The 14,238-nt window shown below is 36.3% G+C and overlaps 1 protein-coding gene across 2 annotated transcripts in view; it reads left to right on the top strand.

Moving 5' to 3' along the window:
• Positions 1-14,238, top strand: part of ATP6V1H (ATPase H+ transporting V1 subunit H) — a 48,360-nt gene that overhangs the window by 21,409 nt on the left and 12,713 nt on the right. The window contains exons 8-12 of one of the 2 annotated variants that reach the window (XM_053946938.1): positions 1,123-1,220; positions 2,652-2,844; positions 5,892-6,070; positions 6,856-6,981; positions 9,127-9,228. In XM_053946938.1, coding sequence (XP_053802913.1) covers positions 1,123-1,220; positions 2,652-2,844; positions 5,892-6,070; positions 6,856-6,981; positions 9,127-9,228 — 698 coding nt within the window. The remainder of the gene's footprint in view (positions 1-1,122; positions 1,221-2,651; positions 2,845-5,891; positions 6,071-6,855; positions 6,982-9,126; positions 9,229-14,238) is intronic. The other variant, XM_053946946.1, reaches the window with a different exon arrangement.

Raw genomic sequence — 14,238 nt, 5'->3', positions numbered from 1 at the left:
TGTTCCATAGTGTTAGATTTTGTTAGTATGTATGACAGCCCTCTGTCATACAGCCATAAAAGAGTAAATAGTTCTTCAGCACACAGCACTGCTTACTATGAAGCTATGAGCCCCTCTGACTTGCTCAGGAATTGGTATTCATTGCACTGTGGCACTGCATGGATGTACTGTGCCATGGCAGGGTCCAAGAGCAGCAGAGTGCAAATATGTTTTAGGATAATTAAAGTGGTTAAGTATTGTCTTAACTTCGTTAGTGTTCGGATTTCAGATCTAGCTTATGCAGGATTTTCAAGCAGGTCCTGGCTAATTTCAGAGTTAATTAGAATGCTACAACTGCATCTCTATACAGGAAATGAGAGCTGGAATCTATTAAGAAATTTCAATTGTAATGGTGTTGGAAGAGAATGCTTTTATGACAGACTCTTTTAAAAAGAAAACTACAAGTCCAATGGGTTGGTGATCCAGATAAATTAATGCATTATTTGGAGTGGGAGAGCTGTTTGTGTGTTTATAGCTGTTTTATTTGCATGGGGTGTGAAAATGAATACTTTCACAGGGAAATTGATGTTCTAGATGATTTGAGCCCAGATGCACAGACTTAGTTTTTACATAAAGGACTTAAATCTCTCGTGAGAGACACAGAATGAGTTACTCTTTGTTTTCAATTCTGTTTATTGCCTCCCATCTTTTCATATGGGATTGCCTAACTTCTTTACTTCATTAAGTGTTTGAAAGGTTTGATCTTATATTATGTGAGTGAGCTACCATGAGACTTTCAAGGAAAAGGCTTATAGTGAGGATAAAAGCAAACAACATTTTATCAGCAGTATATCTGATTAATGTATGGTTAGTATTAGTGAACGTAATGCTGACAATTGAGTAAGAGAAGAGAAAAACATGCTCTGGCAGCTTTATTCAAACAGAAGACAGCTTTCATTCATAGATACTGAAGGAAGGCATGTTCAAATGTTCTGAAAATGTAAATTGGTATCACTTGCATAACACTTCTTTAATATTCAGAACTCTCTCCTTTCATGCCAGTAAAGCCTAATTAGGGAAACTGTACTTCAGCACTTACTACCTGACTCTTCTGATAAGAAATGATGTGTTCTTTTCACCCAGAGTTCCCAGTATGTACAGTGTGTTGCTGGATGTCTGCAGCTGATGCTCAGGGTCAATGAATACCGCTTTGCATGGGTAGAAGCAGATGGAGTAAATTGGTGAGCACCTATTCAATTTATATGGATATACATGCACTTACAGTAGTACATTCACCAGTGACCTTTGATTGGAATAGAGCTCTCCTGTAATAGACAGCTGTTCTGTTTGCCTACAAAAGAGATTTGTTTTCAAACATTAACAGAGTCAAATAGACAAATGAAACTTGCACTGTTGAGGCTTTGATGCAACTTCCCTGTTCAAGAACAACTGCTTAAGTATGTATCTGAACAGGAATATAACCATTTGTCTTTAGATGAAGATTTTCTGTTTATTTTTTAGTAGAACAAGGACTAATGAAATGAGTTTCTGCTAATCATCCTAGTCTTTGAGTTTGGAGTTGTTCTGTCTGAAATTATTAGTGAAAGGAGAAACATTTTCTAGAGCTAAGACCAATTTTTTTCCACATACGGCTTCAAGTAGGTCACTCTTTTATCCAATTCTCAAATAGCTTTGCATTAGGCTAGCATTTCAGCACTAATCTTATTTAAAAAATGCTTGTCTATAAATAATTTTTCTGCCATCTATGCCTCTACTGGGAATGGTTGGTACATAATTTGAACTTTAATGAAAAATATCCCTTTACACTGAAATAGAGAAAAGTCAAAATTCCTAGTGAAGTAAAATTTCAAGTGATGTTTCTGTGTGTCAAGATGACACTGCTGAAACTGAGGAAGCTTTTTAATCAAGTATTAAAAGCATTATAATAAGCCTGTGTTTCACCATGTTTGAACTTGTCTTAAACTTGATAAAAATGATTTTGAATATAGATTCTTTTTTAAATTTTAAATTGAGTTATCTGTTTCAAAATTGACCTGTAAATTGCTTATTAAATTGTCGAAACTTCAGCTGAGCTAACCTTCTGCATGATGTCTTCTTGAAGATCTTGTGGTGCTATTATTTTTCTAGCAGTACTTTGTATATTTGTATCTATGAGCCATTTTCTGAAAACTTGCTGTTAAATAATGAATACTCCAGCTCATTTCAGACACTCCTGTGGACAAGTACAATTAAGGAACAAAATTCAAATTGTGTAGATTTTGTTCTGTTTATTTCTTCTTAAGTCTGAAGGAGTAGCTGAGATTTCTGTTTCTTCCAGAATGACAAATAATGCTTTAAACATACCAGTAAAAAAACTGTCTTGGTGAACCAAAAGGTGGATACAGTACCACATCAGTTCAAACGGGAAAAGATGCTTTATGGCTCTAAGGCTAATGTGAAAAAATCTCTTTAAAAGATGGCTTTCTCAACAAGCTGCTTATACAATGATTAATAGTGATGCAGGTTACTGTGAAGTGTGTGCTGTATGCTCATTCTCAGCAGCTCTTTCCAATAAGTTTATGTTACTATTTCTTTTAACGTTTCAGATTGGAGCAATGCAACCTATGTAGTCATTATTTAAAAATTAAATGTGTACTATGTCAATTTTTTAGCATCATGGGTGTCTTGAGCAACAAATGCGGTTTTCAGCTCCAGTATCAGATGATTTTCTGTGTGTGGCTGCTGGCATTTAGCCCTCAAATGTGTGAATATCTTCGTCGGTACAATATTGTCCCTGTGCTGTCGGATATTCTTCAGGAATCTGTCAAAGAGAAAGTAACCAGGATCATCCTCGCAGCATTTCGGGTGAGTATCTGTTGACTGCAGTTGTGCTGTGCTTCTCTCGCAAATTCCTAGGTCTCAAATGTTGCTGATGCACAGTTATTTCTGCTGGACCATATCAATAAGCTGGTTGAAAGCTTAACTCTCTGGAGTTTTTTTGCTTAGTTGGTTGTTTTTATTTTATTTTATTTTATTTTATTTTGTTTGTTTGTTTTTCTTTTTTGTAAACTTGAGTTTTTGCTAGAGGTAATATACAGGCTATTACTAGTAATAGATATCTGCTATTCAATGCCTTCTTAAAATAAGATTGACTAAAAAGACCATTATTAACACATTTCTCTTTTTTAATTCAAGGTTTTTTCTAGTACTTCTAGTTTTTTCTGGTACTACTGTAAAATCCTAGAGTTCCTAACAGCTGATAAATTTTACCTTATGAAGCTTTAATTAACAAAGTATTATTTTGAATGCATATCTTTGTCCAACTGAGAATTTTATTTACTAGTCCAAAAATCTTTTCTTGGTAACTCTGTAAAGGCAGATGAGAATACCCATGTAAGAGTGATTAGTTAACTTACTGTGTCTGCATTACCTGAAAATTCCTGGTGCTATTTAAGATAATTAGAAGAACTGAGTATCTAAGGCTTGATGTTTTTACTGTGAGAGTACCATTTTATGTTCATGGATGCTACTAGTTTTATGTGCATGCTTGCCAAGTGTCTTGTGAGTAATACAGGAAAGCTGTAACTGTAATGCTGTTTTCAAACAGCACTTGGTATCCTGAGTAGGAAATGTAGGTTTTGGAAGCTGTTGTCCTGGATGTGTACTGTGTTCCAATAGTAAGTGTGGCAAGCACATTAGACTGGGGAGAGGGAAGTTGTTGCTTACTGACTTGCTGGTTAGCAATGATAAACTGTGTGAAAGTGCTTACTCTCTCTCTCTATATGAAAGCATCTGAAATATTTCTGGATAAGGCAGATCATAAGAATCTGCTGCTTGTCTTGTTGAAGGAGTACAGTGGTATGAGGTGTTCAGTAGGAGCTATTCTTACTAAATATTCTTACTGTTCTTACTCTCTAGATGTTGTAGTGTTCTTAAAGATCTTAGTGTTATGATTAAGTGGGGACATATAGCAAGACAAATTGGAAAAAATTGAAAAAGAAAAAGAAGCTAAGAAGTTTAGCAGTTAATATCCAGTTTCTTCCTATTCTGAGGTAATAAAAAGTAGGAGAAATAATTGCTAGTTCTTAGATCTACTGTGTTTTGCAAGAGGAGACAAAAATGAAGGTACATTTTTTTTAAATAAAGGCTAAGAAAGAATAAGTTGTTTCTGTTACAGGCTTAGGGGAGTGTAACTTAGCTGTTTCCTTTCTCCAGCATTAAGGACTTGTGTTGGCATGAAGATGAGTTGTTAACTGGCAGCTAGGAACATAATAGATTAGAAATTAGACATCAGAGGTGCGAGTTCTGAAGCAAAATTAATATAGGTAGCAGAGGAAAAGTAGTCCTTTTCCTGTGTGAGATGCCACAGTTTCTGTGGGGTGGGAGGGAATTGAATTAAAGACTAGGCTTGGTGATTCCCCAATCTGTGCATTACGGAAAGTGCTCCATGAGTCCTGGCAACTTGGATGTCCTCTCTACTGCTTCTCCTAATTTGAAGTATATCACTTTTTTGTCAAGTTTATTGCCTGAAGTATATAACTGCAAATGTAATATTTTCTTCTAAAAAGCAACAAGTATTGGGCACTCCTCTCTCTTTGAATCTACTGTTTTCTCTACCTATTATTTTATCCCCTCATTTTGCATACTTTTATTCCCTTCTACATCTGTTTCTTGCCTAGAACTACTCTTATGCCTTAAGATTTTGGTTTTTATTACTGAGTAGTTTACTGATCCATTCTGTATAGTCATGTGTTTGTGTTTTTACTTTGTTAACGTATCCTTTCAAATTCATTATGAAAAGCTTGAGTATGTTACTATGGTATGAGATAGGTAATAATATTTAGCATAGCTTCCACATCTGCTTGCAATTATCTTAACTAGGAGTTCTTTGGAACCTTTATCCACCTGTTCCTTGAACCTGTTGAATTGTCTTATTTAAGGTTCATTATTTTTTCATTTGCTCTCATTAGCAGTTTTAACTCTAAGTAAATTAGCATTACTTTCTGTGAATTACCTTTTAGTTCTCTTACTTGAAGTAGAAACTGGGGTGTCTTTTTTTTGCCTATTAAAGCTAATTGTATATAGCCATTAAAAAGCATATTTAGTTTGCAAGTTTTAAAATTGATTTGCAGTGTTCTGCCTCAGTAACTAATAGAATGTCTGATATAAAAGAAACCTCAAGTGTAATAGTTCTGTGACAAGAGTGATGCAGTCAAATTCCTTCTATATAGTTTGCTGCTTATTTCTGGCAGATGTTAAATTCTATTTATATGAATACCTGTTCTGTTTATTAAGAACTTTGTCTTTTGTATGAAATTCATGTTTTCAGCTTTATCAAAAAGTGCAAGTGGCCAGCTCTGATTGAAAAACGTAATTGAAATCTTATTAATTTGAGTAGAAATTGAATGACTAGATGACACTGGAAATTGACTACTGCATTCTGTGCTTATACTTGCAATCTTACCAACAAACTTCTGTTTAAATAAAAATGTCTAATTGGAATATTCCCAAACTTGAAAAGAGCTGATCTAAGCCAGATGTTAACTTTGAATTGGAAATAAGACTTCAAGTTATTTTTTTAAAGGCTCTTAGCTTTATGCTATTGCTGCACAGAAAACTAAAATGATAATCCAAGATAAAAGTGGTTGTTTATGGTGGAGATTCTGGTATTTGGGATATAAGCCTGCCCTTTTTCTTTGAACAGTATTTGTAGTCATCTCAGTTTCATGTGGAAAATATTCAAAACAGGTGAATTAGTACTTTCTTTTATTGAAGAAAGACATTATTTCAGGAAGTGGTCAATTTTGTGATTTAGTAATGTAAAAAGTTCCATAAGAGTATTTCTGTAAAATACTGCTTTGTTTAAAAGTAGTCTGTTCTTAAACAAAATAAATATATTTTTGCTTCCCTAGAATTTGTTAGAGAAATCTACTGAGAGAGAAACTCGCCAAGAATATGCTCTTGCCATGATTCAGTGTAAGGTTTTAAAGCAGCTAGAGAATTTGGATCAGCAGAAATATGATGATGAAGACATCAGTGAAGATATCAAATTTCTACTGGACAAGCTTGGTGAGAGTGTGCAGGACCTTAGGTATGCTTTGCAGTGTGCACTTTAAAAAATGCAGTTATGTGAATGTTGGTAGAACCTTTTTCTTTTGTAAGGCTAAAATATCTACAAAATTATGATATGTAAATGCTATTTAGTAAGATAGAGCATACAGAGATACGTTGATTGTTAGTTTCCTATTGTATGTCAGTATTTAGAGGCTGAATAGAAAATAAATCTTCACTTACGTATGTTATCTTTGTAACTGAGAAATTGTTAAAGGACTCAAAAGTGATCTTAAAGGATTTCCAGTCAAAATTGAAGTCTACTTGATTAGAATAATTTCTACTGTCCAGATTAACTCGGGTTTTTGCTGGTGTTTACCTAGTTCTTGGTCTTGTGCCTAAATTGAAATGCATATTGTAGGTAGTAGCAAAGGTTAAAGTGGATGGAAGGTAGACTGAAATCCTTGATTGGGGAAGTTAAAGCATAAAAACCCAGAAAAACAGAATTAAATTCCAAAATGGTGCATTTGCATGGCTTTTTTTTCTTATCTTTTTTTTTTTGTTTTTGTAATTTATTTCCTGGGAGTAGTGTTTTGGGGTGGACAGAGGGTTGTGTTTGAAAACAACTTTTTCTTCTTGCCTCTCATGCATTTCCTTAGTTACAAAATGGTGAGACAGGGAACAGTTCTCATACTCTGCAGAGCACTGACTTCCAAATTTGTCATAGCAATTTCAGCTCCAGCTTTGTTAGGGACAGGCTTGGTTATATGGTTCAAAGTGTTTGTAGAAGCTTGGCCAATATCTCATTTAGGTCTTGTGTTGCAGCTCCTTTGATGAATACAGCTCTGAGCTCAAGTCAGGAAGACTGGAATGGAGTCCTGTGCACAAATCTGAGAAGTTTTGGCGGGAGAATGCTGTAAGACTAAATGAGAAGAATTATGAACTACTCAAGTAAGTTTTCAAGTCTTGAATAATGTGATCCTTTAATATTTTCTGTGTTTAAATGAACCAGAATCTAATAAAAGTTTTACATTTTAACACAAAGTCAAGAATGAAAGCAAGTTAAAACGTCCTGCTTATTTTAGAATGTATAGTTTGCTGTGTTCAAAACCAGAACTGTTTATTTGCTTTTACTGGTGAAAATGTATTTATGATAGAGGGAGTATCTTTAACTTGTATGCAGGTTTGATTTGATTAAAAAATGTTTTTACTGTATCTTAATCTTAGATTTGTGTTGTGTGGTGATGTTGATCTGAGTAATGAACTTCTGTCTTGGATATTTGGGAGTTGAAAGTTGTGGTACCGTTCCATTGACTCAATGCATTGTGTTGCAATGTGTCTATTTTGTGTTGGGGCTGTGTTTGGAGTATGTAGATTGTTAGATTAAGTGAACCTGAACTCGTATTTATTTGCAGTCAAGGACTGGCTGTCTGGCATATGAAACTATGTCCTGAAATGATGCCTGGCTCTTGCCATTAACTGATAGCACATGGTGTTTCAGTTCAGGGCTTGCTAATAAGTGCCAGATCTAACAGAAATCAGGAGGTCAAATGGAGCATGTGAGATGGCATGGCAAAAGCAAGGTGATCCTGAGCTTTATGTGTATTTTGTCTGGCCTGGCACCTTAGAAAAAATCTGATAAATTCTTCCCTGAGTGCGTATTGTTGAATATGTAGGATTATAGACTTAAAAATTTTAAATGCTGACAACTGCAGCATGAAATTGATGTTGGGGCTTAGTATTTGCTGTAGTGATTACAATGTTTTGCTGTATTTATTTGTCCTGATTCTGGGACTTAATTTCTTGTGCTTCTGCTACTACAAAGACACTGATCTTCAGTAGTTCCTTTAACACACCCCCAACTCTCAAAAAAGTCCCCCAAAAACTCAGTGCCACAACACCAAACCAAACAAACCAATCCACCAAAAAACACACCCACCCACCCTCTACCACAACATAAAGGGGAGATTCTTGCACCTCAGAACTTCATTTTTTGCCTGGTAAGGCATTTGATAGACAATCCTTATTTCCTTTGAGCCATATAATTTTATTTTTCCTCGTCTGCCTGCTTTTTAGTTTTTTAAACCGAATACTCTCACACTACTGTTAAACATAATTGTTTTCGTACCTTCTGCCATTACTGCCTACTTTGATGTTGGACTTGTGTTTTGTTCAACATCATTATATGGATCTTTGGTGTGTTCTGCTTAGTGTTATGGTTCAAGTTTCTGCTTCCTCTTCTTGTCAAGAGTAGGAGTTCTTTTCATTTGAGAAGTTGTTTTTCTATCACTTTCTGGCCTCTAGGGAGGCAATGGCTGTGGTAATTTAATTTTACCACGATGTTCCTTTTTTTTTTTAATTCCGGTTGAATTTTTAACCTACCTATTTCAGCTTGTTTCTTTCTCTGATTAGAACACATTTGTCATCTCACTAAGCTTAGAACACTCTAATTTTCCAGTGATCTGTATGTGTAACCTTTTCAGCTGTGCCTAACCTTCATAATCTGTGTAATTTCTCCCCCTTCTCATTACTGGCTAGAGAACAGTGTTAATTGTAGCTGTTTTCCACTAAAGGTGGTTTAAGTACTTAAATTTAAAAATTCAGACAGTGTTAAGAGTCTAGAAGCTTTTTTCTCTGCTTACAGCTCTGTGTTTCTATGCATGCTATGAAAATATTGTGGCACTGGAGTAATTTACAAGGAGTATAGCTTTCATCTCAGTCTTTGAGTTAGGACAGAGCTGCTTTTTAATGAAGCTTGTCCAGAACTCAGAACTGTTGGTCTTGAAGCCAGAGTATAAAAAAAGGAGAGATTTTATAATCCTTGGTTATAGGTATATGTAGCTCACTAAACTGACTCTAGTGAAGACTTTATGTAATTCTGTTAATTAGGGCAGGTTCCCAGTTTTGTTAAGTACCAACTGCAGGTTTGGAAAAAGTTCTAGCTTTACTATTTGGATGACTTGTAAAACATTTTCATGCTTATGGGTTTTGTTATTCTAAGTTATCACTGATTAAAAACCCATCAACAAATAAGAAAACAAAAACAAAAAAATCAACCCAAAACCTGGGACTTCATTGTTTCAAATTCTTTCCTAGAATCCTGACAAAACTTCTGGAGGTTTCTGATGATCCACAGGTGCTGGCTGTAGCTGCTCATGACGTGGGAGAATATGTACGGCACTATCCCCGTGGGAAACGGTAGGAAAATGCCAGTATGTTGTTATCCTAGAAGGTAGCTGGAGTGTGTAGTGTGCCTGTGGCATTTTCTGCTTATTTATATTAAAATATGCTGCAGAGGGATTGCAGGTTATGCTTACGTTTTATTTATTGGGAAGATAAAGAAACACAAATTGGATCAGATGGGAAACTGCAAACTGGCTCTTTGACTTAATAGATTTCAATGTCTCTTAACTGTGAAGGGAACCAATGATTAAAGTAAGTATTGAATACAATGTTTAGACTAAAGCAGAAGCCAGGCACCAGAAGAAATTGGAAGAACTATCAAGAGTTTAACCAACATACAATTTTTCCTCTCTATGACTATGTGGACTGTAATTATTGGACTTGGGGTAGACATGGACTATTCCAACAATGCTAAAGACTGTTTTGTGACTTAAGACTACAGAGAAGGTTTTTTTCACAAACAATTGCTGGTGTAATTTCAGTGATGCACAGATTCAGTTGTTACTCTTCCATTTAAGCATGTTTTAGCCAGACAAATACTCATTTTTGTGAAAGTTTTCATGTTCATTATAAACCCAAATTCCTGTTGAAATACACAAGGACATTGCTATATTTTCCTGCTTTAATAACCTGTGAGCAAAGATGTTTACTGAGTAATTGCACCTCTAAGGTAGAGACCACTGAAGCAGAAAGCAGCCTTTGGTTTTTGCAGGAATCTGGCTCATCACTCACACAGAGGGACATGTGACTTAATTTTTGTAGCAAAGAAGCAGTCCGTTCCTGGTTTCTGCACAGGGTTTAATGGATGTCATGGTTTAACCCCAGCTGGCAACTCAGGGTCCATACAGCCACTTACTCTCTCTCTATAGCAGGATGAGGAAGAGAAACAAAAGTGAGTAAAATAGTGGGTTGAGATAAAGACAATTTAATAGGTAAAGCAAAACAGGGAATTAATTCACTGCTTCCAGGCAGGTGTTCTGCCATCCCAGGGAAAGCAGGTCTTAATCACCTATAATGGGTACTTGGAAAGACAAACATCATCACTTTGAATGGTTCCCCTCTTTCTCCTCCTCCTCCCAGTTTTATGTGCTGAGTGCGTTGCCATATTGTATAGAATATCCCTTTGGTCCGTTGGGGTCAGCTGCCATGGCTGTGTCCTGTCCCAAGTCCTTGTGCAGCCCCAGCTCCCCTTGCTGGTGGGGTGAGGAGCAGAGAAGGCCTTGATGCAGTGCAAATGCTGCTCAGCAATAATGAAATCAACACTGCTTTTAGTACAAAGAGGAAAATTAACTACCTCAGCTAAAACCAGCTCAATAGGTAAGATGAGAACTGCCTTCTAGCCTTGTTGGGAATTTCATGAACACTTCTTGTACTGTTCAAGACTGCTGTCTTGAATAGAAGTAGAATCACGGACAACAGACTGAAACTTCAGGCCATATGTATGCTAGGAAGATTTGTCAACTCCAGCCCTTGTGGTCTTGTAAGAACTGAAATGGGATTTGAAGGAGAGGTAAGATATCCTTCAGTAAGGTGGAAACTTAAAGTGCTGCAAGTGGCAAAGCTGGAGGACTGCCTAATGCTGGTTGTTCTTGCTTTGAACTACTCTTTGTATGAACTTATTAAATGTTGGCCATAATCTTTAAACAGTTTGTGTGCATTTACCTGAATGTGTGGGTTAGTATGGCCATGCAGTCGCTGGACCAAAGCTATGAAATTAGAGTGGATAAACAGGACCTGTATCCTTCTGTCTGTAGTTGGGAAAATGTATAGCTGTTAGGACTACAGTGTTGTAGATGTCGGCGACCCCAATGGGAAGAATGATGATGTCTAACTCCATTTCAGAAGGCTGAATGATTTCTTTATTATAATTATGTTATAATACATTAATATGCTATATAAAAGAGGATACTAAATACTACATGCTACTTTCTCTGTCATATCTAACTAACTCACAACTCATGACCCTGTTCTCCGGAGCCCAGACACAGGTGGATCCGATTGGCCATCAGGCCCAAACAATCCACCATGGTCCAACCAAGCGCTCACTCTGGGTAAACAATTCTCCAAACACATTCCACAAGAGAAAAACAAGGAGCAGAAATAGAAATTGTTTTCTCTTTCATTTCTCTCTGTGCACCTCAATAAAAAATCCTGAGAGAGAGAGAAATGTGCTTGCCACACTACAGCTCCACTTAGCTCCCAGGCTGTAAAGCCTATTCAGCAGTGTGCCAACCTTCAAAAGGAGTGGTCATCAGCAAATAAAAAGTATCCTGTATACTGTTCCAACCCACATTCTTATCTCAAATTCTAAAACTTTACCTGCTTTCTGTTTACAGATTTGCTTTATTTAGCTTTCTGTTTCATTGAACAAACTGAAATACCTCAATCTCTTTCTTTTAAAGAATTTCATTTGTAATCCAGTGTATTCTTACCAAATATGACTTCAGCAATTTTGGAACTTAATAAAAGCCTAAGATACCTATGGATTATGTGTTCACTCCAGCATAATAATCTATTTCTTATGGTTTTTTGATACATAGTTGCGTACTGCTCCCATGTGTGATTGGTATTTCACACTCATTGCATGACTCACTTCAAGAATAGATACAGTTCCTTGGTTTAGAAGAGTAGAAGAATTCAGGTGTACTTCTGTTTTTGTTAAGTGTTTATTGTGAACTCCTAACTGGATCATCCTTTAGCCTTTGAAGATTGCAGAGATGAATTGGATGCTAAAACTGCTTGACTTCACCTGCTGGGCACAGTGGAGACCTAGAGCTGCAGTTCTGGCTAGCCTTTCCCTTTGTCTGACAAAAGAAATGTTTGTTAACAAAATACTGTATTTCTTCATGGCTGTTCTCCAATGCTTAAATAATTTTAAGTTGCTTTTAAAATTACACATTGTGGACAAAATTGTTGCGACAATAGCACTATAGGTTTCTCATGAGGCTCACAAAAGATGCATTTTCTGAGAGTGTAACAGCAGAACTAAAGTACAGCACTGGTGCTTCCACCAGCACAGCTTCCATGTGGCCCACGGCTTATTGTTGTGTACGATCAGCACGTAGAATTTCTTGAGTGCTGTGAACGTGGGCTTTGTGTTTTACGTGTATGAGATGGACACCTAGAGCCATTCTCTTCCGTAGCTCAGGACTCAGAAAAAACTTGCATTCCTGTTTTTACCCTGGCTTTCAGATAAGTAGTGTGGATTTTATATTTGTTTTCTGCTATAACACTCTAAATTGTCTTCATTTGTCTTTATCTGCTGTGTCTTCTTCCTCCCTCTAAACGGGTCATGGTAAAATCTGAATCTTCAGCGTCCAGAGACTTTTTTGAAATTACACTATTTTGGCTTAGTGCAGTGATGTTCTGGGGAGCAGTCATTGCAAAAGATGTGCACATATAACTGTTCCACTGGGCTCTATTACGTCTGTAAAATAAGCAGCAATTGAGGAGAGGGGAAACTAAATATAGTGTTTTGGACAAGTTTGGACCTTGAAGGAACATGATTCTCTGTGAACCTTCTTCACTGTTTAGACCTTTGGGTTAAACCTATGGCTGGGAAATGATTTGTACCTGTAGGCAGCATTATGCAAGAATGATAATGCTGTTCTTCAACTCCTCATGTTCTCAGCCATAATTTCAATGATGTATTGTCATCTGAAGGAGCCTATTACCATTTGTGATTATAGGCTTTTAACCTTTAATTTTGGTTCTTGCATTCTTCTAGGATAAGGAAACTTTTGAGTTTAATGCCTTTTTCACATCCTTTCACTTCCTAAAAATTCAATGGCTTAAGTCAGTCCTTTAATTTTAAAAAAAAAATTATTTGTGTTTTATACTCTTGCCTTTGTTTGCAGTGGTTTTATATTTAACTCATTAAAAAGGTGAGGCAGGCATAAAGGTTTTTTTGAATCTGTTACATTACTAATAACTTCTTGAATTCTTGGCAAGGATTTTCCAGCTTGAAACAATTGCATTTTTCTGAATCCATTCCTGCTTTATAAAACAAATGTTTGAATATTATTGGGAAATAATATTCCCTGTGTTCTTAAGGATAGTTTTGACTGAGTTATAAAATGAAATTTAAAATTCTCTTTTTCGTCTCCATGCTATGTCTTCATACTGGTTCCATAGTTTGCAAAAATACATTGTGGTTGTTGTGCAGCAGCAAGGCATTAATCTGGCCATCAGAAGAGCAGTACGACATGCAGATGCAAGCTTAGAATGGCAGGACAACATCAGGTTAAGCCTAGAAAGCAAATGATAGTGTCTTCAGAGGATAGCATGCTTAACTACTAAGTGACCTATGACAGAACTGATGTAAAAAACCATATGAAAGTCAGTGAGTAAATCCACTTATATATTCCTTGCCAATTCTATCCAAACTTCTTGTTATGACAGACTGAAATACTGCATGTGAAGTCATATGGATAGTGATACTGTTTCAGGTTTTAAGTGCGTTGCCTTCCACCGGTTTTATTAAGAAATAATGTATTCATGGCATGTGATACAGGGTTCCATCAGTATTTCATAAGGGATTTGGTACAGCTGTTAAAAAGCTCAGGCTGACTGTGGTGGTGAAGTTCATAGTGAAAGATGCAGGTGAAGCTCTTTTTCTGGGAATCGTACCTTAACAGCCAGTTCTGCATCTTGTGCAGGAGTAGCTGTGGCTCTAGTACAGTTTGAATCTCAAAAAGCACTATATGTGGATGATTTAATAGATGTTGGTGTGATTACAAGCATTCTTCTCTATTAGAAAGTGCCAGAAGAGATTGAGGTTTTATTCTTGCGAAAAAATGGAGTGACCTGGTTGTCATCCATTTATGGGGTGGAGGGCACTACCTCTCCTATGCAATTGATAATGCTGTACCCTGCAAACCCTTTTAGAAAGCTGTGTAAAGTAAATAACCCTTTCTGAAAAGGCTTCTTTGCTTGATTATTTATTCCAAAGTAGCAAACAGGAGTCCAGTGTAAACACTCTCTGTTGTGAATTCTTAATTTTTTTTAATCAGTAGTTATTACAGA

This window comes from Vidua chalybeata, chromosome 1 (genome assembly GCF_026979565.1).
Source record: "Vidua chalybeata isolate OUT-0048 chromosome 1, bVidCha1 merged haplotype, whole genome shotgun sequence".
NCBI lineage: Eukaryota > Metazoa > Chordata > Aves > Passeriformes > Viduidae > Vidua > Vidua chalybeata.
The sequence above is the reverse complement of the archived record's forward strand: the minus strand, read 5'-3'. Positions and strand labels throughout refer to the sequence as shown.